The 27,771-nt window shown below is 39.9% G+C and overlaps 1 protein-coding gene across 3 annotated transcripts in view; it reads right to left on the bottom strand.

Annotated features, from left to right (window-relative positions):
• tgfbr3 (transforming growth factor, beta receptor III) overlaps nt 1–27,771 on the bottom strand; it is an 86,340-nt gene that overhangs the window by 14,455 nt on the left and 44,114 nt on the right. For all 3 annotated transcript variants that reach the window (XM_031318225.2, XM_036007239.1, XM_036007238.1), the window contains 11 exons: nt 25,024–25,161; nt 15,695–15,878; nt 12,919–13,081; nt 12,340–12,487; nt 9,616–9,805; nt 9,080–9,360; nt 6,356–6,511; nt 4,248–4,397; nt 3,599–3,784; nt 1,537–1,830; nt 236–362 (listed from right to left, as the gene is read on the bottom strand). In XM_031318225.2, coding sequence (XP_031174085.1) covers nt 236–362; nt 1,537–1,830; nt 3,599–3,784; nt 4,248–4,397; nt 6,356–6,511; nt 9,080–9,360; nt 9,616–9,805; nt 12,340–12,487; nt 12,919–13,081; nt 15,695–15,878; nt 25,024–25,161 — 2,017 coding nt within the window. The remainder of the gene's footprint in view (nt 1–235; nt 363–1,536; nt 1,831–3,598; nt 3,785–4,247; nt 4,398–6,355; nt 6,512–9,079; nt 9,361–9,615; nt 9,806–12,339; nt 12,488–12,918; nt 13,082–15,694; nt 15,879–25,023; nt 25,162–27,771) is intronic.

Raw genomic sequence — 27,771 nt, 5'->3', positions numbered from 1 at the left:
GGACCAAGCTTTCTAGGCTCTTTCACCCTCAGTACCACTTCTCTCTTTACTATAGTTTCCTTATCACATTTTATACTCAAAATATTGGAAACCAGAGCGTAATTCATCATGTTAAGTGCTAATAAAACCGAAACATGAACGAGAGTGACAAGAGCTTTTAAGACCCACATGTGTGTTATTCACAGTTGACCTCATGTCATAAGATCTAAGTAGGTGTAGGTATATCTTTACTAACCTGTTTCGTCTGGTTGACCAGATCCATCCACCACAACCAGCGGCTTGGAAACCATCTTGGTATTCAACATTAGCTCCAGGATATTGTCCACAGTAAGAGAATCACAGGCCTCGCTGGGTTTTAAGCACTGTGTGGACAACATTTACTTGAACTTAAAAACTACAAAATTTACAGTGGAGAAACAAAACGAAAAATAAATGTCACTCTGTTAAATGCTTTATGCTTTATGATTTGTTACAGAAAAAAAGGTTTTGTAAAAGCAAAAGCAAACATGCACACTTCTCAACCTCAAATAAATGTCTTCTGTCACACCTGACCCAAACTATAAACTTGGAAATGGCAAACTCATGAGCACTACACCTGACCCTGATCAAAATAAAGGACATCACAATTAGCTTCACCATCACAAGTCAGCCACAACTTTATCGCTACTTTTTGTCAGCTGAGAAGAGATCAAAAAAAGTATAGGAAAGTGCTTGCAAGAGATTGTATGAGTTAGACAGATAACACAGTACGAGAAGATGAAAATGATGCCTAAGACGAATGCTTATTTTTGTTCTGCCGCTGGATACTTGGCAAACCTTACACTGATTCATGTTTCCTGCTTAGCTTTGGGTGCAGAACTGATACTGAATGGCTCGGGTCAGCCAGAGTAGATATAGTGCTGTACTACACCGACTTAAAGTGCTCATATTATGCTCATTTTCAGGTTCATAGTTGTATTTAGAGGTTGTACCAGAAGAGGTTTATGTGGTTTAATTTTCAGAAAACACCATATATTTGTTGTACTGCACATTGCTGCAGCTCCTCTTTTCATCCTGTGTGTTGAGCTCTCAACACTTGCATTTAGCTACAGAGTGAGGCATCTCACTTCTGTACCATCTTTGTTGGGAGTTGCACATGTGCAGTAAGTATTGCTAGCTAGTCAGTTGCAGAGCATGAGGGAGTGCCATGCTAGCAGCTAGGCGAGCATTATAACGTGTGTTACAAAGTGACGCACGGAAGTAAAGGCTGGACTGCAATAGAGCTCTTTGGAGCAATTTGTGAACAGTGTTTTCTGTTGGAGATGGTAAGTCCCTTTAGGGTGGACTTTGGGCTTTTTCACTTTGTAAAGCTATAATGTGCACAAAAAGATATATAACACAATAAAGGAAAGGGGAAAAGCCAAAAAGCATAATATGAGCACTTTAACATCTTCTCAAACAAAAACACTGCTAATACTATATACCCCGGAAGAGACAAAAAAAATCATTAAACATGCAAAAGACTAAAAGTAATTTGGAGAAGATTATACTGCATACCGGCGGCTGTCGTTGGTTACTCTGAGATCTCTTGGAGCACAGAGACATCTCGCAGTGCAGGAAAAGCAGGGACATGTTGAACTTTGAGTTGAAGATGAAGCTGAAACTTTTCTTCTCTGCCTGAGTGTGAGGGACAGGGAAGTCCCTCTGAGGATAGTATTTGATGGAGTCGTCTGTGGGGCAGACTGTCTCAATGAGGGTGTAGTCTGAGGCCACACTGGGGTTGGAGTTGGGAGAAATTAAGCATGATATGATGGTGAACCCCAGCTCCGGATCTGATGCGGCTGATGTGATCTGAAGCGCATGAGAGAGAAAAAAAATATCCTTCAAATACACGGATCATTTGTCAACTGTAATGGCAAGCCTCTTTGTCTAAGTAAGACTGAAGTCATGATTGATGATGGGTCAGGGTTCGTCCGAGGTTTCTGCCTGTAAAAAGGAAGTTTCTCCTCGCCACTGTAGCACAACATGCTTGCTCTTGGGGGGGATTGTTGGGTCTTTGTAAATTATAGAGTGTGGTCTAGACCTACTCCATCTGTAAAGTGTCCTGAGATAGCTTCTGTTGTGATTTGACACTATAAATAAAATTGAGTTGAAATTGAAGTTATGAGTGAAATCTTTTGTTAATGACAAAGTTGAGCAAGAATACAATGTTACTCGGAAAAGCACTACTACTATTATTTATACAGTTTATTATTTCAGTTTACAGAAAATATTGCTATTCATCTAAATCTCAGTAAGAAAGAGAATGAACTCATTTCCCAAATTGGCAAACTGTTTAAAGCTGCACTAATCACTATTTGTATACAAACAATGGATCACATTACATTATCTAATGTGGAAGTGGTTGCTCATGGCAAACCAAGTTTTTGTCATCTCCACAAAGCTTTTAAACATCTTTAAGCTCATTGTTTGGGTTTCATGGCGGCAACTTTAATGTTTAGTTTACTCTCAGCACATGTCATTAATATTACAACACCTGTCTTGCACCAAATGCTCGATGGTGCTTTAAGGCCCCAACATCTCCTTCCAGGCAACGCTGTGACCGTTGACTTCAAGGCACCTAACCCTAACCCTAACCCTAACCATTGCCTAATCGACTTCAAGGCAGCACTGCGACCGGTGACTTTAAGGCACCTAACCCTAACCATAACCATAACCATTGCCTAATCCTTGTGCCTCCCAGGCAGCGCTGCCTGGAAGGAGACGTTGGGGGCTTAAAACACAGATAAACGCACCAAACAGCAGACATACAACGTTACAGACTAGCTGGGGGACAAAGTGTAGCAGTTAGCAGCTAAAGAGCCATATATTTTACTCTGGCATGGGTGAAAATCAGGCCAGATCTAAAAGGAGAGTGAATACATCAAATACACAAAAATGAGAGTCAAAATGAATGCTAATGTTGCTCTGTCTGTTGGATGGATAACAACTGTTTAGTAACACATTGGCTATGTCAACTGCAACAAATTTCTTCAAGTAGTATTTTAGTCCCAGTTAGGATGTTAGTAATATCTTTCCATCTATGACCATCTTTTGAGTTATTATTCCTCATCTTTCCTTCTTTCAGGTTTGTCAGTGATGGAATCCTCATTGGAATGGTAAAATGAAAACACAGAAATACACAGAAAACCTTTTGTAACCAGCTGGCTCTGTGTCAGCGAAGCATCTCCCGCTGATATTATCATAAATCATCTTGTCAAAAGACCTCAGAGTATGAGTCTTTGCCATCTCTTAGATGACCTCCATAATTGTGTAATGAAACAAGGATTTTGAGGCAGCCAGACACGTGCACATGTCTCTGTATCCAGCCAGGATACAGAGACACGTGGAGAGTAGATATAAAGAATATGAGGGGTGAAAGTGAGTATTAGATTTTAAGCCCCAACTAGACAAAACACAAATCAAAGCAGGAAGAGCCAGACAGTGAGTACACAGAGCACAGATTTACACAAAAGTTTTAACTTAGGAACAAAAAAAACTTTTCCATAAGACACATACTGCATACAACTGTAAAAGACACATGAAACAAATAGTAATTTATTAGAAATGCAAAGCATACCTCCACAAAGACTTCCTGCTTTTGTGAAACAGTGTAGAAAGCCTGGCGTGAAGGGTTGTTGAATGGCAGTGTGTTGTACAACTCCATGTTAAATGTCATGTTGCTGCCTGGTTGCCTCCCTGGTCCTGGTACAATCTTGGGAAGTATTGCTGAGGTTTCCTGGTTCTTTCGGTACGTGCAATTGAACTAGGAGGAGGATAAGACAAAGCCAACACAAATATCAGCAGGGATCTGACATCTGATTCCACTGCGAGAAACCCTCACCCTACATGACTGTGTGTCAGTGTTTGACCACAGTAAGATTAATCAGAAAACAGGGAAGAGATACCGTACAAGAACAATAAGTGGGAAACAAGGAATGGATGAGACAAAGGAAAATAAGTCAGTAGAGGGAAGATGATGGAGAAATTTCAAAATGGAAAATGTGATGTCCAGTTCATAAAACCGACATCATGGAAAAGACAGAGAGATTGCAGGAGCCAAAGAAGTCTTTACGTGCACCAAGGGACTATGGGAAATGGAGTTTCTTCCAACTCTGCATGATTTACATAGAGATATAGATGATCATTGGTCTTGACTTGTCAACTTTCACAGTGCAATGAGATGCAGCTTTCCCAGAGACACAACCACAATGATTCCAATGTCTTACCACTATGACCAACTGGTGCTCTTTGGGCTCCGTAAATGTCCTCTCTAACTCCGCTGAGTCCCTCGGGAACAGCACGTCTCCAGATTCCTGATCTTCATAACCCGGCGGCCCACCACTCCCATCCTTAGTCTCAGCATGACTTATCAAAACCTGCAATCCACAGAGGAGTCTGTTACTCACAAAATCTAAGCCACATCAGTTAGTAAGTGAAAGGAAAGCTTTCACAAAAGTCCTTTCCAGACTTTTTTTTTTTTTTTTTTTAAACAGATCCCGTTGTGAGTAGGGTGTTCAGTTAGCCAGAGGAACGGAGATTTAGGAGTTGCCAAAACATTCTGCAACCAATGACTTGGATATAAATTGTGGGAATGTCCTGTGGCTTCAGCAGTGGGACTCATCCTGGACATAAAACATAAAACATACTTTTAATTGCTCAGTAGAGCAGAAGAATTTCAGGGGCATGACATGAGGTCACGCTGCTTCTAGAAAAATCTGATTTAATGAGGTGAGAAAACAATCTCAACGACACCAAATTAGTTAGTTAGTTGACCTGCCATTGGTGCCACTGCTGAATTAAATCATGTCAAAGGACAGGAAAAACAACAGCCAAAACAGATTATCTTTGATGTGTAGGGACCTAGACAATGACATTTTATCTCTTTTGACTGGAGGGTAGAGGTTATCCCTGCATCCAAGTGCTTAACACAAAAGACAACCTTGGACGTGTGCCCAGGTTTTCAATCTGCATTGGACACAAAATGTGTCGTTCCAAATTTCCCCCACAAAAGATGTCAAAAGGTTGGGGAGGAAGTGATTCATCCTTGCTTGTTAGAACAAACACACTGAATGAATGCATTCCATAATAATGAAGACAACTGGGGATGTCAGATGTGAATGCTGCGTCCCATAAAAACACTCCGACACAGTTCACCATTACATAAAAATGCACTTTAAATTCATCATATTTTTCCATTTTAATTCATCCAATTGACCCTTCGCTAAGCCACGCCTGAAAACCGCCACAGGCCAATCCTGGCTTAGCAACCGTAACTAGGCGCAGGAGGTCTGTCAAGCTTTCGAGCGAGGGAAACACCGTACGCCGAAGCGTTGTGCAAATCCGATACCCGGTATCCTAAAAGTTTGGAGGGGTGGTGGAGTTTCCCTTCCCGAAACCTAAAACCCAAGGGGAGAAAGGCCGGGCGTGGATCAAGCAGTGTGGGAGGCCCCATTCACAACTAGCTAAATGTCGACAGTATTAACAAAAACACATACGTTTGCTCCAAGGCAAAAACACGCTAATGTTAGCTAACTAGCTAGCTAACTCAGCACAGCATTGCTTGGAAATAATGACGGTTCTTTGTATATATTTGAACGTAAAATAAAAGGACCATCCCGGCGCAAAACGAACCTAGGGGTTAATAACAGATGTGTACCCACTCTGTCGCTCTCTGGAACATGTTTTCATGCTAATCGAATGTGTTTGGAGCTTGAAACAAGCTAGCGCGGACCGCTGATTAGCTTACAACGCTAGCTAGTATTCGGGCCACAGGGAAAGTAAAAACAAATCTCTATTTATACCACTAAAAAGGCTCAAAATATCACCACACTTCAACGGTAGCATAACGAGGGTCCCTAAATGTTAACCGAAGCATTGAGAACTTTGTAAGTGTACAGACAGTTTATTAAAAAGATAGATTATAAAGACAGTTGCGTTCTCGTATACAGGCGGTCGCCGTCTTTGGAACTACTGTCTTTCTAAACTATCTTTTTATTCTATTAATTTTGGTGCCCACCCACACAACTATATCCCCAATCTAATTACACAACCAAAGATTCACGCCCCTTGGAGAACAGTAACACTAATGTTGCGTGTGCTAAAACTGCAGAAAAATAAATAAAACTTGAATTTCTTCTTTTCGGTAACTACAATTTTGACCAAATAAATAGACAAGTCGAAACAAACACCAAAGATGCTGATTTCAGTTTAACTTTCTTTGTATTTACATTATAAACTAGGCCATTTTTCATGGTTCAGGTAAACCAGCCTTATTGGCATGACTTGTTTTAAACTAAAATGTAATAATAGGTGTAATAATAGATGTAGTACTCACAGAGTTGATGTGGAGGGCCATTGGGCTACTCTGCATGGGATATACAGTGGTCAGACAGCCAGTCAGTGGAGTTTCCAGTGTGTAGTGGGTGGCATTGACTGTTGCTTTGCAAGCTGGGTCTTGTAGCGTGAGGTTGGCATGAGCAAACCCATTTGCCTGAGGAAACATAAAAAAATGGCAACATTGGATAAAGATAAAACAAAACTTTTCCTTTATTAACTTATTTTCAGAATTAGAAGAAAAAAAAAAAAGCCAAGCGGTTGTGTGAGACTTGGGGTTCGCAGGAATAAACAAATCCCACAAGGTGGTCTAGCTCCAGCCCCAGCTTCTCCTAATTACAGTCTATGCCAGTTTCCATTCTGTAATGTGGGCTGACTACGCAGTCCCCGTGTTCAGACGCCAAACATTGGGAAATGTCTGCTTGTTTCAATGTAAGCCTGTGTATAAAAAGGGATGCTGGCATTTACATAAATAGTAATAGAATAATAACAACTTTTATTATTGTACTTGCCAGTATGTCTTTCTTATTTTACTTGTGTAGACCTGATACTTACTTTAATCAGGTCATCTTTATCAGCAGGCAAAACTGCGATCTACAGCTGAAGGCCCACATATTAATGACCTTTGTGTTTATAGACAGCTTCTTTAATTTGCAGTCATTATCACAGTGACCATTGTGGTACATTAAAATACAGTGCACATTATGAGGTTATTGTGCTGGGCCTTAAACACCTCCGAACATCATTATCTAAAGATATAGCTACTCTGAATGGCATTGCCCTGGCCTCCAGCACTACTATCAGAATTATTTATTATTATTATTTATTATGTTATTTTTGATCAGGATATATCCTTTAACGCCCACTTAAAACAAATTCAAGAACAGCCTTTTTTCACCTTTGTAACATTGCCAAAATTAGGCACATCCTGTCTGAAAACGATGCTGAAAAACTAGTCCATGCATTTGTTACTTCCAGGCTGGACTATTGTAATTCCTTACTATCAGGTTGCTCAAATAAGTCCCTTAAGACTCTCCAGCTGACCCAGCTACACCCTGCTACGCTCTGCAGTGCCCTGCTATGCCCTGCTACGTCCTGCTATAACCTGCAGTGCCCTGCTATGCCCTGCATTGCCCTGCTACGTCCTGCTACACCCTGTAACGCCCTGCAGTGCCCTGCTACGCCATGAACTACTACAGCTACTATTTCTAGTCATAGTTCCATTATCTTTATTGTGACTATTACTGCCACTGTTCATCACACCCTCAACCGGCACCGTCAGACCTACCAATGGAATTGTTGGGTCTTTGTAAATTATAGAGTGTGGTCCAGATCTACTCTATCTGTAAAGTGTCTTGAGATAACTCTTGTTATGATTTGATACTATAAATAAAATTGAATTGAATTGAATTGAATTAGATGCTTTTCAGATATTAAAAAAAAGAAACATGGAGGTCTACAGTATTTTGGCATTTTCTAATTGCAGTGCAGAAGACTTTATTCAGCCCTCTAATTGGTCCTGACACTGGTATTCTATTTGGGTGTCCTCCATGTTTGTTGTTTTCTGTTCTTCTCGTCACAGTTTGTCACATTAAGTCTGTGTCGCAAGAGCAGAGATGTGACTTAGGTAGTAGAGCAGTCGCCTACCAATCGGAAGGTTGGTGGTTCGATTTCTGGCCCTGCAGTCCTATGTCAAAGTGTCCTTGGGCAAGACACTGAGCCCCAATTGCTCCCTATGCTGCGCCATCGGAGTGTAAATGTGTATACAAGTTTATCTGATGAGCAGGTGGCACCTGTATGGCAGCCATGGCCACAGTGTATGAATGTGTGTGAATGGTTCCTGTACTATGTAAAAGTGCTTGGAGTAGTCGTTAAGACTAGAAAAGCGATATATAAATACAGTCCATTAATGTACATTTACATTTAAAACAAAATATGCAAAAGGAAAATCTGATTGATCTGCCAGCGAAACAATTTACAGATCTGCAACTTAAATCGCATTTCAAATCATCGATGACACTGGATAAAGTTTGGTTGGGAAACAAAACATTTCATTTGTTTTGAAGTATTAGCAAGAATTGAATGTGAGTTCTTCTGAGTCTATTTAATATTAGAGGGGAACATTCCTCAACGGTTTGCTTCTGTGCTTGTACCTTAAAGGATTAGGTAATTGACAAAAAATGTCATTATTTATTTTGATTATTATAAAATACCTATAATTTACTGATCAGTGCTACATATGCCTTAATCTTCTTGGCAGTTTCATATTGTTATAAAATGAAAAAAAAAAAATGTTTTGTTAGTAAATAATTTTAAGTAATACAAATATTTGATGATATTTTTTAATGCATAGCACCTTATGTGACATGCTATTTAGAAATTATTTGTCAGTGTTTCTGGTTTTGGTTTTCTGCATTTTTATGTTGTGAACACATCTTTTTTAAAGCAGATTTTTAAAGCTGAACTTGTTTGGGTGGAGCATGTGTACGTTCAAAGGCTTTTTTAGTCGTGCAACATAAAACTCAGATTCAACATAAATCGTCCTGAGTTTAAAATGCCAACACAAAGAAAGCGGAAAGTAACGGACATCCAGCCGAAATGAAAGACATCCGGCGGAAACCTGAACAACCTGAAGTGGAACGTCATGGATGTAGACTAGTTGTAGGCCTACTGTATATGTTTCTAGGCGGGATCCATGATGTATAAAATCGTGCAGGCCACTCACTTGCAGGCTTTCTTTATCAATGCTGACTACCATCCTCTTGTCCTCACACTGCACACTGAGGCCAACACTCAGAATGCCCTGATGCTCCTCGGGCTCTCCGTTCTCCCAGGGCCGGTTGTCGAGGGAGGAGGTCAGGTAGGGCAGGGTGTCAGACACAGGTGGAGGAAAGGGAAAGGGCAAACCGGAGCGTCGTGAAGCAGCTCCAGCTCTTGGATGAGGACTGGAGTCAAGCAGGATGGAGAGCTCTGGAGGCAACATGCTCTCCAGAGGATCCACCACATCTGGAAGTCACACATTGTGAGAACCTCATGAGGCTGATTTTAACGGCAGGGAAATTACACAGGACTACGACTATAAAACCAGTTTGCAATTTCACGCTAGTTTCTGTGAAATGTGCAATATTAGTCATGAACAAATTGTAGCAGCTGCTAAAATGTATGTCTTGTGCATAGTATTTGAGCTATAATTTAACTGAACACACTGTTTCTATTTCTGCTTAAGTATAATTCAATTCAGATGATGTTTCTTTAGTTTACCTGGCTCTCTAAGTCTGATATTGAAGTGGTTAGCCACAGGAGTGTTTGTATAAGACGTGACTGGACTGTAGCCATGCTCCCCTGCCCACTTGATCAAGGCTTGTGACCCTGATGGCAAGTGCTGCCTGGGGGATTTTGACACTTGCATCGGTCTCTCCGTACTTGAACTAAAACTCACGGTGTCAGAGGCCTGCGGAAAAGAAAGCAGAGGTGTCACTTATCTTGCCTTAGTGTATGTTTTCCATCAAAAAGAACACATTTCATTTTCATTTAGAAAATACCATATATTTAGGGAAGCTCCTTTCAGATCTTCATAAACAAAAGACATGATTTACTGTTCAAGTTTTAACAAAGATATTCAACTTCAAGTACAGTCCTGCTCTTCTTCTGTGTCAAGTGTGAAATATGTGTATGAGTGTAAGTGTAATGGGCGTGCCACCGCTCAATCAATGCTGAGAAACCAACATGTTGGCTCCTAACATCCGTGTCGTGCCCTGCCGCATACCCTCTCCGTGTGAGGGAGTAATGATTTGTTCTCATAGTCATTTCCCACACATTCAAGTCTCTTGAGCAACGCTAAGGAGAACCTGCTTTCTGACAGAAGCAAGGCATCGGTTTTACGAGGCTATCATATCACATAAATAGTTGACACTCTCCCAAACACTGGTTGCACAAGCACAGCATCCTGTGTCCCACTGCTGTCAAATAAAAGTCAAAATGCCAGCTATTTGGAAAGAAAAAATGTCTTTTTATTTAGACTGACCATCCCTTTGTGGATGAACATTGATGATAATGTGGGGCAGCTACAAACCAGTGGCAAAACTCAAAGCCAACCATTTAAACACACATTTACCATGTTTTTTGGTTAGTTGTGAACATGTACATGTAGTAAATGTAAAAAGCTGAGCTGAACCCTGCTATGGACTCTCAGCATGTTGCTAAGCATTATGGTCTATGCACTGTACAACCACTGATGCCATTGATGTAATTCGTTTTAAATAGGTATCACGTTACATAGGCTACATGTACAAGTAAATATTGTTAAAACACAACCATAATATCCAGATTTGATAGATTGTAGATAGTTGATTAGTCGCTGGACAAATTAGACTTTTTTGAGAATTGATAATCATTACTTAATCATTTCTCAAGTTAAAATGCCAAACAAATAATGTTTCCAGGTCCTCAAAAGTTATAATTTTCTCTGTTTAATATCATTGTAAATTAAATGTATTTGGGTTTTATAAAAAAAAAAAAAAACACACAATTCTAAGATTTTATCCTGTGCTATGAAAACTTGTGATTGGCATTTGTCACTATTTTAAGTTAAGTTCATCCTCAGGGGGATAACAGGGTGTGGGTACCAAATTTCATGGCAGTCTCTCCCTTAGTCTTTGACCAAAACCAAAACCAAAAATGCCTACCTGTACAAAATGTTACGTCAATCCATTTGATAGTTGTTGAGATATTTCAGTCTGGACCAATGTGGTGGACAGACTGACCGACAGACCGACATTGCCATCCACAGAGCGATGCTAAAATGATCTACATTACTGATCAAAATTGCTTTAGTGTTGTACAAGGTCAAAATGTAATGTTGGTATAACAAACACAAATCTGTTGGGAACCTCCACCAGAGGCATTACAATCCATTTGTGCTGATATAAGTACCACAGGCTTTGACCTGGCATCACACTCACACAACCTGACTGACTTACTGTACAGCAGTGGCCAGGCAGCTGTACAAACACACCACAGCTTGCAAAAGCGCAGTGTCATGGCTGCAGCAGCCCTATAGGAGTATCAGCATTTCACAGTGAGGAAACACAGAACCCCTTACACACCTCCACTGAATTCTGTCTAGGGATAGCAACAGCAAACCGATAGGCAATGAGAGTCCATCATACTGTAAATACCAAAAGTCACCAGACATGAAATATTTTACATTCAGTGCATTAAAAATAAGTTTTATTGCACTGATTTTTTTTCACTCTAGAGAAAGACAAGGTTTAAAATTCCATCCCTGGAGCAATTAGGGTGGTTGGACAACTGCCAACTCCCCATCAACATGATCTACAGTTAAACTATTCTTCCAAAGTGTACATAGGTGTCATACTCTTATAGTTGCTAAGGGTCCTGTGAGACTTGAGTAACACTAATGAAGATTTAATATCAAAAGTGTGTACTCATACTCAGTGTTGATATGTATAAAACCATAGTTTTTAAGTAAAGGGCATTCAGATATATTGCAGTAATTAGCCAGCGTTTGTCTTATGTGTGTGTTAGGGAGGTCCTAACAGCTTGCAGCTTAAAAAGGTGCCTAAATCAAGCGCTGCTTGTAATTCACATCGTGACTGATGGGAAGCAGCTTAGGCTCTATGTGCAGCTGAAGTACTGCAGTAGCCTTGGCTCTGAAAATATGTGATACCCCCACCACTCTGAATGTGATGACAATCCCTGGAGCTGCCACAATGAAATTTCACAGTTCCTCCTAACCTGTTATCCCAACACTCTCCTGCAGCGTAGACCAGGCACCAATTCAACACACATTCTGGTGTGACAAATTCTCTGGTCAATGGTGCAAAGTAGTGACATTTCTGTCTGCAACATGACTTGTAAGCCACTGCGATGTGTGATAAAGCTATATAAGTGTCTTTGTCTTTAAACGAAAAAAAGATGCTTCTGAATGGGAAGAGTTTGTCTATTGTCATGCTGCTAGCTTACCACTACATCCAGCTTGCCAATCACACTGTGGGTCTTGATGACCCAGTTGACAGACTTGGCGCACTTGAGCAGCAAGACTACGTCACGATGCAGCAGGGCATCGTCCCTCAGAGGCCGTAGATCCACTACGACATCCACCTGGAAAGCACTACAGAGACGGAGGGAGAGAAAAATAATTTTGGATGGTTAGGTCTGCATTGTGTTATCATGCGTTCTGTGTCTGGCCAACTAATTAAAAAGATGGATACATTCCCAGAAAAAAAGCAGACATATGCACTACAGACCAGATAGCACTGAAGTGAGATACAGCGCAGTTACGAACACATTCCCAGATTTGTGGTCTTTTCGGTGAACAGAATAATCACTCCACTGGGGGAGTGAGGAGGTTATCTGGCAACCTGGACTTTAAGACCCAGTTTTGAAATATCTTTCTCAAAAAAACACCACTAAGTGAACAACAACTCCCCACCCTCCTTCATGTCAGTTTCCATCCAAAACAAACTCCACAGAGACTCGCGAAAGCATCTTGACCTCAAAAATAAACTATAACAACATGTTTTCTTGGCTTTGGCTGCTCACCTGCTGGAGTTGGGGGCTTGGAGCTCAATGATGTGGACTTCTTGGTCTTTGTCGGGTCCAGACAGGACACAACCCTTTGATGTCTGTGGCTCCACGTAGCCGCCCAGGTAGTTCAGAGACAAGAACTTGGTATCAATCTTGCAGGTGTCAGAAAACAGTGGATCTGAAAGTGGAGAGGGTGTTTATGTTACTGGTCAGGGGTTCCATGAGGCTATTCTGAATCCCCAAAGGAAAAATACAACTTTTTGTCACCCCTCCACCATGGGGAGGTCGGAGCAAGAGGTCAGCTAGAGAACAGCACCCCCTGCTTCTGGGAGGAATTCAATGTCCTGCTCACGTAGACTTCAGTAGAGTGGATGTTTGCTTTGACCCAGCTGTTCCAGCTGAGGAACAGTCTCCCTGCTCCCTTTACTACACAGACCTGCAGCTGGTATTCCCGTTGTCTCAGCGCTAACTAAGCGCAGCCCTGTGTTGGATGAGGTCGGGCGTGATCTGGTTGGCATGACCTGTCTTTTTATCAACAGGGAAATTTGTCTTTTGGTTTTTACGTGGGAAAACTAAACAATGATTTCTACCAGGATTCCTCTACAATAACAGGACAATAGCATTGATAAATACATTTACGCCACATTATACAAGCGTCTAGTGTTTTTCCCTCCATTTTCACAACTGTTACAAAAAATGCTAACTGCTAAAAAGTACTTTTAGAATGTGAAAAGTTACACCCCCTTCTCAGCACTCAGAGAAAACACAAGACAGCTGCTTCCTTATTTGGCAAACAGAGCCTCAGACAAAGTGTAAACTGAAGGTTGGCATCTTCCTTTCCGGAACCCTTGTGGCACTTGAAAGAGCTGAGAGGAGACCTTGAGTACTGGCCTGGTTAGGAAGCAAAGGGAGAATCTGTCCATCTTCGTGAAACACTACTAACGATGTGAAGGAGTGGAAATCTACAGCTCGTTGCTTGAAGTAAACATCATGGCACTCTGGGCTTTTGCCAAACCACAGCTTTTAATGACACAAGCCAAACGCTTCCAGGCTGAGCAACCACTCCGCTCTCCACGGCAACTAACATCATAGAGAGAGAACTTATCACCAACAGTAGAGGAGCCATTATTTCTCTCTAGACATGAGCCTTGTTTTATTTCCATGTGGTGAAAGATGCTCATTAAAAACACTTTGTCCTGGCTGAGAGCTGATACATTGTGAAGTCCGACGTGCTGTCTGTTCACTGTATGGACTGGCCAGTTGAGAGTGAAGAATCGAAAGTCCACGGCTCAAACATGTATGAAGATCAATCATAGCCTCCCGTGAGAATCCCGCAGTGCTTCCTCACTTGAGACACGCTCCCCCCTCCCCTTACTTTTGGAAAAAATGTGAAATCTTACCTCTGCACCCCCCCGACATTTGGTATGCCCACCGGAAAGATTTTTTTTATTTTTTTATTGTAGCCTTATCATATTAGTGAGAACAATGGAAGTAACACCACTTGGCAAAAGAGACAAATCACAGACATTTCCAAGAATTTGTATCCAGGGTTAATATATTGTCAGGGACTATCTGTAAATCTGTCTGAAACCTAATTCACACTTTAAATACCTATTGCCTATTTTGCAGTTTTTAGTTTGAATCACTATCCTGGCACTTCTTATTTTGTTTCTATAACTTCTCTATTTGTAGTAGCATTGCTCCTGCGAAGGCAGTCAAGAAGAAGACAGCCAGTTAGCAAACATGGATATAAATATTGCATCTTACAAAGGAAGTAAATGCATTCGATACAATTGTTAGATCTCAAGGATACACATAGTGTTGAATAATAAATAATGCAAACATAACTTTTGTCTGTCTACATGAAAACTCAACAGTGCACCTTTAATGAAGTTAGGCAGTAGTTAACATATTTAGGAATAACTTTGAATTACACGTGTTATCATTTCACTTTTTGTTATCCAGCAAGATTCTCGAATATCTCATCAAAACGTTACCTTTACAGAAACCTGTGGTGTAATAATTGAATATCTATCTGTTCATAAAAAAGAGTCTATATACAGATAGTAGCCATGCAGCAAAATATGCCACACAAAAAGTCTTTATTTTATATAAAAATATTATTTGGTTATTTAATCAATTGATTGATACAATTTCACAATATGTCCATGACAATTTCCTATTTTCCGTCTTCAAATTGTAACAGAGTAACAGTCCGAACCAAATAATATTCAATTTACTATCTCCATTCCCCAAAGATAAAAGCACAAGATCCATCTGGAAAAACTGGAACTAGGGAATATTTAGCATTGTGCTTGAAAAATTTGTTTTGAAATAGTTGCAGATTCATTATTTATAGATATAATTGATTCATTGACTAATTGTTACCCCTCTAATAAAAAGATTAGTCTCAACTAAAGAAAACATCTGTTTATACATTAAACACGTAGAACTATAACAATGAATGAAAATGCATGCAGTGATTTTAATGTTTTGTAATTCAGCCAAATACTCAAATACATAGTTCATGCACTTTCTGTATATTGGTGGGGTCCAATAATTCTTAAGGCCGTAAGCAGCCACAGCTCAGAATTACCACAGGTTGCCTGTTAAATAGTGTGAAAGGGTGAATGCCGGTTGAGGGAAGGAAATTCTTTTCTCAGAGTAGTGCATGTAAACCTCTAGCCACGGTTCAAACACAAAAGCTAAGTGAAGTTATGGGAGCTGAAGGGGAATGGGGAGGCCTAGGGGCCTAGAGCTATGTTGGGAATTTTGGGAATCTAGTACACACCTTCTCCAACTTTGATGTAGATGTCTTGAGTCATCCTGAGCTCAGAGAAAGAGGTGACTGCCCTGTACTTCTTCTGGGCCCAGTTGAGGAGGTGCTCGTTGCCATGGGGAAGGGTCTCCTTTTGGATCTGGCAGGAGAGGGAGAAGTTTCCCGGCTGAAAATGGACCTCTGAGCCCTCAGATATCTTGAGGAGGAGAAACACAAGAGTGTTATAGGACAAAAGAGCTGTGATAAGATGTTATTTCAGTTCTGCGCAATATGATAGTAAATGCCTAAAAACAGGAACTGCATGTTTTCTATTCAGCTTTAATGATGTCCAGCATCTTTTTCAGTTGGGATATTTACTAAAGTAAAACAATAATTGATTAAATATTCTGTATTTCACTTAATAGTTAAACATCTGTGACCTCTCTGTTGAGAAGGATATGCACATAAAAGTCAAGTGAAGAAGAAAAACCTGCAGGCAGACTGAAAATAAGCCTTTCCAAAATTAAACCTGCTCTCTAAACAATGGTGAAACCCATCCTTCACACTTCATCCCAACCGTTATTTTAAAGCTTCTACAAATACTCTCTGCATATTTTTTACACATGTTCCTCAACACAATAAGGTGTCTGGTTTTCAGTGTTTATACAGTGTACTGCGTTGCAGTGCGTCATCACATGTGTGTAGGTCTGCTTAAAAATGGCCACAAGGAGATAACAGAGAAGACTGACAGACAGGATCGCCAGTAGGTGGACATACATACTCATAACACGTAAAACACTCACACACAAACATCTAAGCTATGCTAGTAGTCAGGTGTAAAATTGCTAGCATAAAAAAAACACATTTTCAATACATTCAGACAATAATGTTTTGCATGTTACATTACTGAATACTAAAATGATAAAGAGGTGGTTGATGTGCTGAATCCAGCCGTGAAATAGTAAGAAGAAAAGTAAATTGACACAAAAAGACTAAAAAGGAGGGAGAAGTTGTAAAACTATGGAGGGCACAGAATTGCTGATTTGCATTTGACAGGGAAACTGGCCTAGCCATATTGAGGAAGGACCACCCCTTTAGCACTTAATGGAGCTCAGCCCGTATGCTTCATTTCACAGAGATAAACATTCACATGTGCTGAAAAACCTACCGAACAACCAAAATAAGTCCAAGCACACGGTCTAGACAGCCTACCTCACTTTATTGCCATGCTTGTTTTTCTTTCTCCCTAGGTATCCTATCTGTATGCATGAGCTGAGACAGTGCTGGCAGGCCCAATTAAAACATTAAATCCATTTGAATCCAAAAGGAATACTAAGATCACTTCTTTGTGATGATGTTATGAAGTTGTCCCTAAATTGCAATCATGCTTCAATGATAATATAATATTATCCCTTTGGAGTGTTTAGGTTTTTCAGACAAAACTGTTCAAATCCCCTCATGCGCAACATCTGTCTGACCTCTGGATGCTCCTCTTGATGTTCCTGGCATTGTCACCAGAGGCAGTAAATACTGGGGCCTAGGAGACAGACTCTGTCGAAGAATTCAGGTTGATTTTATTTTTAGTGTGTTTACTACGGCTAGAAGAAACAGAAAGAAAGATGGCGAAGAGGTGGTGCCCTGAGCCAGTAAGGAGGGGCTGGGGTTTCTTCGCTTACCTTGCCAAGCTCAGTAGAGTTTATCAGTTTAATTGCAGGAATACGACTGTAATCAGTCACAAAGAATTAGAGGGGAAAGCCTGAAATCCAAATTAGCTCCAGGCCTTCCAGAGCACTGAAAACCTCAGGAATTTGAAACAGGGAAGTGAGAGACCCACTCTGGGCTTTAACAAACTCTCTCTCTCTCTCTCTCTCTCTCTCTCTGTCTGTCTCCACTGTTGCATGCTCTATTGACAGACCCAAAATACTAAGGGCTCTATTTTCCTGCAGGGGCAAAGCCCGTGCTAGAGCTAGGGCGAACACAGTTTTGGTTTTAGTTTTTTTCAATTTTATTGCCTGTACGAATGTTGGATAATTTCCTGGCGGGTTGAGAGGCTGTGTTATGCTGATTAGTTGGCGTGGTAAAATTCTGGTGCTCATTTTGGCACTAAACTGTGTTTGCCTTAAAACCTGTTACATTGCACAGCAGCTGGATTATTGTGATATCCCAAGATCACATGAAAATCCATCTTGTCAGGCTTCAAGTGATGTGTTTGTGTCCAAACCACATTGGTTTGGACTAATCAGTGTCCTGTGAGGAGCTACTGGCAGCTACAGGCGTGGTTTAGGTGTGTGTAACAACACTGAGAGGCGAATGTCCGTTCAAAACAACAATGGTGGCTCCTAAAAAGGTTAGCAGCATCAGTTATATCAGAACTGGAGAGTATTTCTGATCTTCATTGAAGGAAGAGTTTTTCACTCTTCTCCCTACTGGCTTCGGGAAGAGTTTGATAGACAGATGGTTCCTCCAATCAGCTGTCAAGTCTTTTTTGAAAGTGTCTGCCCTGTCCAAACAGTTTCCAATGACAACTTCTCAGATGGTTCTGTGTAACAAACCATCTGGTGCATCAGGTTAGTTTTTTTGTGGCTTTAGTTGGTCCATTTGCTCAGAACTCCATGGCAGAGGATTCCACTTACACCTCTCCAAAATCCTGCTTACTTTACACACAGCTGACACAGTGTCAATACCTTCATAAATCATTTAAATCTTCTGATGAGACACTAGGATTTAATGTTAACTGACCTTTTCTACTAACTAGCAAATCTCCAAACCCTATTTTGCATTGTTTGTTTTAAGATATGAGGACTGTTTAATTGTTTTTCCCATTGGATAAATAAGGAATGGTATTTTTCAAATAGACTTGATTATGGCTCATAGGACTTTAATAAATACATGAGAAATATATATATATATATATATATATATATATATATATATATATATATATATATATATATATATATTACAGTATTTTAGTTTATTTCTATCTTAATTTGATTATTCATTGGAGAGTATTAAGCCCCTCTGAGGGTTTTTTGCATCTCTCCATCACATCTTTTATTGATTATGTGTATATTAATCTGTAGTATTTGGATATACTTATTATTTACATAAGCTGTCACCCAATACTGTTAATACTGTTACTTTTGTTGCTTATGTACTAACACATTAAGTAAAAAGGTCCAACCAGTGTCTCTGAGTTCTAGAGTAGAGAGCAGAGTTCTTCTGAGGTGCAAGCGACTGCCAACTAAAGCATAACCTCACTGGTTGAAAATAGAGCTGATCTCTTATTAAGCAATCTTATGCTATTACTGCCAAAAAGTGTCCTGAAGGTAGATTTTGTTAGCTGTGAAAACCTTGTAATGTGTTACTGTAAAATACATGAAAACTGGATCTAACCTCGACTTAAGAGGTATTCCTCAGACTTGGCAGCTGAGGGTAAACAAAGAATGTAGAGGAGAAGTTAGTAACATACCATCGGGACTGAGACTCATACAGTACTTTTATGTTCGCAAGGCTAATAACTCATGTACGTGTGTTTGTAATAGCATTTGCAGGCATGCATGTTACAACTCAAATGGTAACGGCTGTCTTCACTAATATAAAATAACCACTGTTAGTTCAGTATTATATATTTTTAAAGTACTATTCTAATATCTTTCAAATTTAAGATAACACCTTTATTCATTATCTATTGTGATAGAAGTACATCTGCCAGTACTCTACATAGCCCAAAACATTTAACAGTACCCTTTCTGCCTATTAGCATCAACATATTACAGCCATATGAGCAGTAAAAAGGAGAAGGCATGCCAAATGTTTGAGATCAATTATCATAGAGCTGTAATCCTCCACTGAGCAACACCCTGAGCCTGGGAAATCGCAAAAAGCTGTTTAGAAATTAAGAGGTGTTGCAAACAGACGAGGGGGTTGGAAAGTGCAGGAAGGGTTGATAGATGATATGAGCATCTTTGGTGATATTAATGTGATAAATGTGTTTGTGGCTGATTTGATCTCATCTCTCTTGATGAGCTATGGGGAGCTAAACACGCTGCAAATGTGCGTGTGTTCCTGTGAACTGCCAAGCTCTTTTGTGGAGAAAACAATACCATATGTCTCAGCGCCACTCTGGAGCGTTCCTCTGCCATTCCTGTCTCCAACTAAAAACCAATAGTGGCTAGCGCTACCCGTGGTTTCCATTAACAATTACACTGAGGGAAGTGCTCGTGTGTGAGAGCGAAAGAGCTTCTACTACGAGCCTTGAACTAATGAAAGAAACACAGGAGTGAAAAGGCAAAGCTTGGCAAACAAACAATAGGCAACACAAGCCAACAGCAAAACTTTACAGTATTGTTCCATCCAGAGTCACAAAACATTTGTTCCTGATCAAGCCTTTCAAGCAGAGATGCAACACAGCCCATCAAAAAGAAATATATACACATGGCCACAAAGTCAAAACAGCACACTCTCACTTGGAATCCTAGTGTCCCTTGGTAAAATAAAATTTGGCAATTTATGTCATTTTAAACCTATGATGATTCTTGCCTTGCATGTTTTACAATAAAAGTCTGCATTTTAAAGAGAGGCAGGGTCCAGTGGCCAATAGCAACATAATGCTCAATGTCTTTGATGCTTTTCCAGGCAGCCCATCTGTGTCCACGGAGCCCAGAGCACTGGGACCAGGAAACAAGGACAGGCAGGCACGAATTACAGTCCAATTTGCTGCAGGTAACAGCCTCTCCAATGAAAGGGTAGAGTGAGGGAGGTCTGGCAGTGGGTTTCTGTTCTGAAGTGTTAAGCTCAAAACCAGTTCCTCTTGACTCTGTTACTCTGGGAGCTAACCACAGCAACTTTTCCACGTGATAGGCACAGATCAGAAAGCGTGGGAATTGGCAGGACCACTAATGCAATGATATTTTTGCACCTGTGGTCATGGTACATAATACTTGTGTGGCCAAATGCAAGTTTTTAATTTAATTGACCATTCGCTAAACCCCTCCCCTAAATGATTGTCCAAATGCGGCAAGCCTGTCGAGGCTTGGATTTCAGCATACATATCTTAAAGCGTGTATGGTCAATGTGCTTAATTGTTGCCAAATTGCTAAAGGATAGTCAGCTGTGGTGTCTCTAATGTGAATTCTTTGATATTAAATGTTCATCTGTAGTGGACCGAGTAATATTTGTATGTTGTGTTGAAGTAGCACATGGTTAAAATATTTAGAGACAAATAATTGAGGACTGCTTTAATTTAATTTACTGCTTAATTCAAGTTTTTGCTTTTATCATTATTTATGGCAGTCATGTCTGAAAAGGCACCTAACAAAAATTATGATGTGCATGACCAAGCGTCGCAACAACTCGCAGAGCTTTTGTTCTTTATGCAAAATACGTGATGACGTCTTTTTTTGGCTGGCGCACCCTCGTGTACAGTAAAGCGAGCATAGACATAGATTTAGTGAACGTTCACTTGCAATTTATCACTGATAAAAAGAGTGAATCTTAACAGTGAAGAAAAGTTTGGTCACTGTTCCTCCAGCAGGATGTCGTGTGGTATTTGAGTTGTGTGGCATGTTAAGGAGGTGTCACTGTTTAATTTCCGTGATTGCTCCAGTGCCCCTGGAAATTCCGCCGTATGTCCCTCACTTTGGCCAGATGCACATCACCTTCTGCCTTCTTTGTTTTGGAATTTTAAACTCCGGTGGATTTATGAGGACTATGGTTAACTGCTCCTCAGATCTCTGCAGGGTAAATCCAGACAGCTAGCTAGACTATCTGTCCAATCTGAGTTTTCTGTTGCACGACTAAAACAACTTTTGAACGAACACATGTTCCACCAAAACAAGTTCATTCCTGAGGCTATTTTGCAGAGGCACCGTTGCCCCGTTGGTGCTTAGCGCCGTCCAAGACAGTTGTAATTGGTTTAATGAAATGCCAATAAACCAGAGCACATTTTTCTCCCATCCCGGAATGCTGTGTGGACTAGCCAGACCGAGGAAGGTCTGGCAATGCGAGACTACTGTGGAGAGTATCTGAGAACCTGGGACTTCTCTGGGTTATGGCCATGTGTAGTCAGGATGGTGGATAAGATACCAATAGCTTGCACTGCCAGAGGGCTCAGTGCTGTCACCCAAACACATATTAACACCTTATTCAGCAGGGGGCCCTGTGGTCACTAAAAAAGCCATTAGCTCAGCTTTGTCTGACTGCAGGGGTCTACTTCTTTACTGTTAAGATTCCTTTTTCTCTCCTCGCCCCACTTGAAAATCATCATGCATCAGACATGTCAGTTTTGTCTCAGAAAATATATGTTTGCTCCAGTCAGATAAATAGCTGAGCATGAGTAGCTACTGTACAATATTCTGAGAAACACATTCCTTCAACACAGAAATGTATGTTATCATTTAAAAAAAAAGTATATTCAAAGCAGCCTCTTTTCATTAGAGATTAAGAAGTGAAAACTCCTCACTCTGCAAAAGCACTAAGGTCCAACATCATTAGCCCAGACGAACAGCAACAGCTCTGCCTGGACTGTAGGCCTTAATGATGGTTGTCAGCTGTTTTCTGTCTGCCACCACTGACAAGGGGAGACATTTACTGTGATGCTGACCTGCTGGTCTTGACAGAAACACACATCTCACTGACCACACATTATCACAGCTTAGGAAAATTCAAGCAGGCCGGATGCACATCCATCTGCATGAAATGCAACAGTTGCACATCCATCTGCATGAAATGCAACAGTTGACATGAGAGCATTTATTTCCATTACTACAGGAAAAAATTGTTAAAAGGAGTCCTTGTAACTTGGGCCTTATGTCTTCATGGTGTGTATTTCTCTGAAAGCTATGATCCTACTCATGTACAAGAAAAATGTAAAAAAGGACCTCAAAATTTCCAGGCAAGGCGGTAACTACATTTCTCTGAGAATCTTCTTAAAATTAATATTTATTTGGATGCAAGATAAGTGAAAGTCAGAACACTATCCTTTAACTATGCAACCATCTTTAGTGTACAGTAATCACTCTCAATGCAGAGGTGATGATTCACTAATATATCTGCTTGAAGTAGAGCTGGGTGAAATGGAGAAAATCAAATATCACAATATATTTTTGACCAAATACTTCAACATCGATATTGCGGCAATGTTGTAGGTTTGACAATTGGTGCCAAGAAAGGTTAATCTTCAAATTTTGACCCGGAAGGACAACAAGTTCATGGTCGATGGGAAGACAACACAAGAGTTAAAACCAGGAGAACACAACACTTGTGTCATATTACGATATTATGATATCCCAAATTTAAGAAAATATCTAGCCTCATACAGTATATCGTTATATAATATCGATATATTGCCCAACCCTACCTGAAGTCACTTGTCAGATAAGCCTAAAAACATTTCATATGTTCTAGAAGATTATAATTCTCTGACTGCTCTAAAGGTCCAAGGGGCTGGGACAAAGAGAAATATCTAAGTGGAGCACAAGGCTCTTTATAAAATATGTGTGTCCAGATGAGCCTGTGCATAACACAAGGATTTTGCAATCCATGAATGTTTTTCTCTGTGTCACATTGGCTTTCACGGCAGGACTTTTTGTGCGTGAGAGGTCAGCAAGTAAACACTAGACCACATATGGAAATCATTTTGTGTACCTGATAATGCATTCTTGGAGAATGCTGTGGTGTTAACATACAATTGAAAATGATTACTTCTGGGAAGCCAAAAATACAGAAAAGCCTTCTGAGCACATAAAGGCAAAGAAACATGTTTTCATTGCAATATTGTATGGCAAAGCCAAGGCTGAGATGTCTGGGTCTTATTTTGCTATGCTTTTCTTATGTGACAGGCATTGAACATGGGCACTAAAGCAGTCCATTTTTAAATTTTTTATTAAGTTTCCCAGCGAGGCCCCCTGGTACCTTTACTAAAAAAGGCTTGCTCTCCAGGGGACCTGGCTCCAACTACACTGAGATATCCCTTACCAAAGCCTCTTCTCTTCCTCCCTCATATGTACTTTGGTCCTAACTTTGTTGAGCTATTTTGATGCTGACAGACAATGTAACTTTTAAAAGAAAAAAGTCCTGCTTTCTCTTATAAATGAAAAGTTGAATTCATACTGTAGACAATAAAACACACTATTTTTTCAATTCAATACTCACTATTACTATTAATTAAAGTTGTACTGCTACAACCTTGGCCTGGTATGACCAGTAGCTTATGGTGGCTAATGTTAGCTGATGTTCGCAAACTTTAAACACTGTAGATGCTGTGGAACTGACCGTCAGTTTGCTGGTTTGATGAGTATTCTCTACTAGTGCTCCTTTAACACTACATTTTAGCATGTCAAAGAAAAGTAATATGAAGAGAATCTTGGAAAATTAAGGCAAATCCAATGTGCCATTGTCCTGTAACTACCATTTGTGGCCACAGTGTCTGCTGTTCTGCAAAAGCTACATAGTCTCAATTTAAGTCAGTGATGAAGACTTCTTTTTTGAATGAGTGTCTTGCTGATGTAACACATCTGGATCAGTTTCACCTCAGATTGGACACTTAATGCAACTATTAATATTATCATTATTTACAAAGAAATTGCCAATATAATTTAGGATTTCAGCAGATATCAGAGCGTGAGGAACCAATTTCTGACTCAGCAGGGTTTTAGTGGTTAGTAGTGTTTGCTACAACACATTCTCCGTTGTTAGGGTTTTTTGTGATATACGGATACGCCCTGTCTGATCTGAACAGCTGCCAAGCTATCAACAGGACTGTTAACAGGAGGGAGGGAGGCTGTTGGAGATTCAGCCCTGTGGTTATAGAGTGTGAGTATAAAGCTGACAAAGCACATTACAAACTTTTTACAAAAATACATTTTACAGCATGATGTTAGGGAGTGATACTAGTTTGAGTTTGGTAAAATAATGATCGCAAAACACATATAAATAAATAAAACTTGCAATAAAATACTGAATCATTTGATATGAATCAAAGAGCATTCATATTAATCAAACTCATACTAATCTAAAACTAGTTCCACAATTATCTGACAATCATACAAAAGAACATGTTAAGAATTCAGCTGCACACTTCTGAGGAGAGTGTACAGCTGTAGCTAAATAAGTATGCACTGATGAAACATTATGTATACAGAGATTAATGCCTCGCGTCAATGACATGTGCGTGCATGTACGGTTATCATGGAAGACCTCTTGTAGAGTGTGGAAAGGCCTCCCATGCAAATTTACATCACAGTATATATTTTATTTAGGGAGGAAGGCTACTGAAATGGGAGTACGGTTTAGCCTGTGAGGAAATTAATACACAGTTTTAGGAAGTAGGATTTAAAGGCTTTTAGTGATGCTGGACTCACATGAAAGGTATGTTTAATGCCCTGGGCCAGGTTCTCTGTCTTGATCTTCCAGATCAGTGGTTGGGGGGAGTTGAGCACAAAGACCAGTGGCTTCTGGTGGCGTAACAAAGACTGAATCGGCTTCAGATGCAGCTCCACCTGGTAAAGCAAAAAAAAAAAAAAGAGAGATTGAAATCACATGAAGGAACAACACACTGGTAAAATACTCTCAGAATACTGAGGAAGAGATAAGCACATAAACAAAGAAAATTCACAGTATGTCACATGATCCCATTTCACACAGCTAAACTTTGCAAATGTCAAAGCTTTAATTATTCTCATGTTCACTGATATATAACCACAAATACCAGGGGATACAGTTACTATCCTGGTGTAATTACATTGCTATAATGTTGTAGATTGTTCTTCTTTATCAGGCTTTGTGGTTGTTTATGTAGTCACTTTGCTGATAAACTCCCAAAGACTGCATACTGTGTTCTCCCTAAAAAGGCACTTGCTTAGCTCTGATATGTAGCCTCAGCGGGATCTGAACTTTCACACAGTGGCGTCTTTGTTAACAGAGGAGGAAAAAAGTAAGTGGCGGGTCTCTGTTACCATCTCTACAGCGTGCAGCTATGCCTTTGGTTCTCAGACTGCCATTAAAATAGATTTTCACAGTCTAGTAGTGAGATGGGGAAAACAAACTTGATGTTTTGGGACCTAAACTGTTGTTTTCTTGTTTTGAGTGTTATACTTGTCTGGACCATTTGGACCTAATCTAATCAGGTGGTTCATGGTCTGAGCACGCACTGTACTCAAACTCATCTCAGGCAAAGATCTGGCTTTCCATCTACATCTTTACAGATAAGCACAACTTTTAAATAATACTGCTTCATTGGTCACATTACCCCAGAGTTAGTAAAACTTCTCAATTCTTCTCTCTAGCTTCGATGAGAAGTGATACTCTAGAGGGTATGGTGGACGTCTCTTCTTTTATCTTCTTCCCCTCTGTATTCCCAGACTAATCATATTAGCCCCATTCTGTGTGTCAGCAGTACAAGCCTGTAAATCACTAATTCAACCCACAAGGATTCATATTATATGATAAAATGACCCCTACAGTAACTTAATCAGTCACAGCTCACTAAAATACTGGCCCTTTGCTTTTCTCAATAGATAGTCTTTAAGTTTCCATTGAAGCTAATAATGCAATTATGATGATGGTGATTGTAAAAATGTGTTGACAGTTGATTATTATGTGTATTTTACCAATGAAAAATTCATACCGATAATTTGTTTGAATGTGGTTTGGCCGTGTATATTATCAAGATAAAGATCTCAACATGTCCTCCAAACCATACAACGATATGTTGTTTATTCCTACCCTCTAATTCGACCCAAAGGAGCGTTTTCCGTATTCATATCCAAACCAACTAATGGTCACGATTTTCAAATTGTTGTTAACGTTGTGAAACGGTCACAGTTTGGTTAGGTTTAGGCACAAAAAACTAGTTAGTTAAGTTCAGAAAAAGATTGTGTTATGTTAAAATCAATACATCGGTTACGTTACTTCACTTCCGGAAACGCAACACCAACCTGCCTCCTTACCATAGACTGTCAAAATAATAGACATAGCAGCAGTGACATCACCTACTGTATTGGTCTGTGGACTACAGTTTTGAAGCCTCAATTTGGTCGCCATCTTGGTTTTTTGAAACCAGACGTGGCAATTTTTGGATGAGAGGGTGAAGCTACGGAGTATGACACAGCCAAGCCATTGTTGTTTATAGTTGCAATGGTGCCGCGCTAAGTTAAACGCTAAAGAGTGATCCTAATTTTTGTCTCTCCTAAAAACGAGTCATCCGTCTGAGTTTTACTGGCGGGTAAAAGCGGACCTCCAGGTACTAGCACCATTCATCTGAATGCACAACAGTAAACAGAAAATCTGCAAACTTTTCCTTAAGATTCATTCATTCAACCTTTATTTATCCTCGAGAGATCATTGAGGGGCAACCCTTATTTACAATGTAATCGAGTCAGATAACAAAGACAAAGACAAAAACAAAACAGAAAAAAAAACGACAAAATCAGAAAAAAATAGAAAGACAATACAACTTTAAATTGAATTATATTCTAAACTGCCTCAAGCATTCTTTTCCTACAAAACATAGGAAAGATGCTTTTGTTTCCAGCTAAACTGGCAATAGCTAGCTAGCTTGGTTGGCAAGGTGCTACCGAATGCTAAACAAAACATTTTTAGGCAAGCAAAATGTTCCAATTAACTTGAAGTGAAAACACACAGTCAGAGGGTCAAATTGCAAAGCCTTTACCATGATTGACAGGTTGCCGTGTAGCCACGCCCATAAACATCCCCTGCTTCATCGTCTATTTTAAAATAAATGGGACATTATTATTACCAGACATATACATAATTTACAAACTAAACATCATACTGTATTGAAAAAGACTTGAAACTAGTGATTGAGAACATAAACTAATTATGAAAATGTTTACTGAGGCAATAAATCAAGTGAGAAGTAGGTACATGTTCTCATAGACTTTACAAGCTGACTTCTTTTTAAAAACCAGTGGAGTCGCCCCATTCTGCAAATGAGATAGAATGCAGATTTAAGGCACTTCCGCATCGTCTTCACCTTTCAGACCAGGAAGCTCCGTCCATTATTTTTATTTGGCTACAGTTGATTTTGCTGGAACAACTTTAATTTACCTATCTTGTCGCTACAGTTGGGTCGACAAGTAATGTGCAGA

This window comes from Sander lucioperca, chromosome 11 (assembly GCF_008315115.2).
Source record: "Sander lucioperca isolate FBNREF2018 chromosome 11, SLUC_FBN_1.2, whole genome shotgun sequence".
Classification (NCBI taxonomy): domain Eukaryota; kingdom Metazoa; phylum Chordata; class Actinopteri; order Perciformes; family Percidae; genus Sander; species Sander lucioperca.
This window is presented reverse-complemented; position numbering and strand designations above follow the sequence as displayed.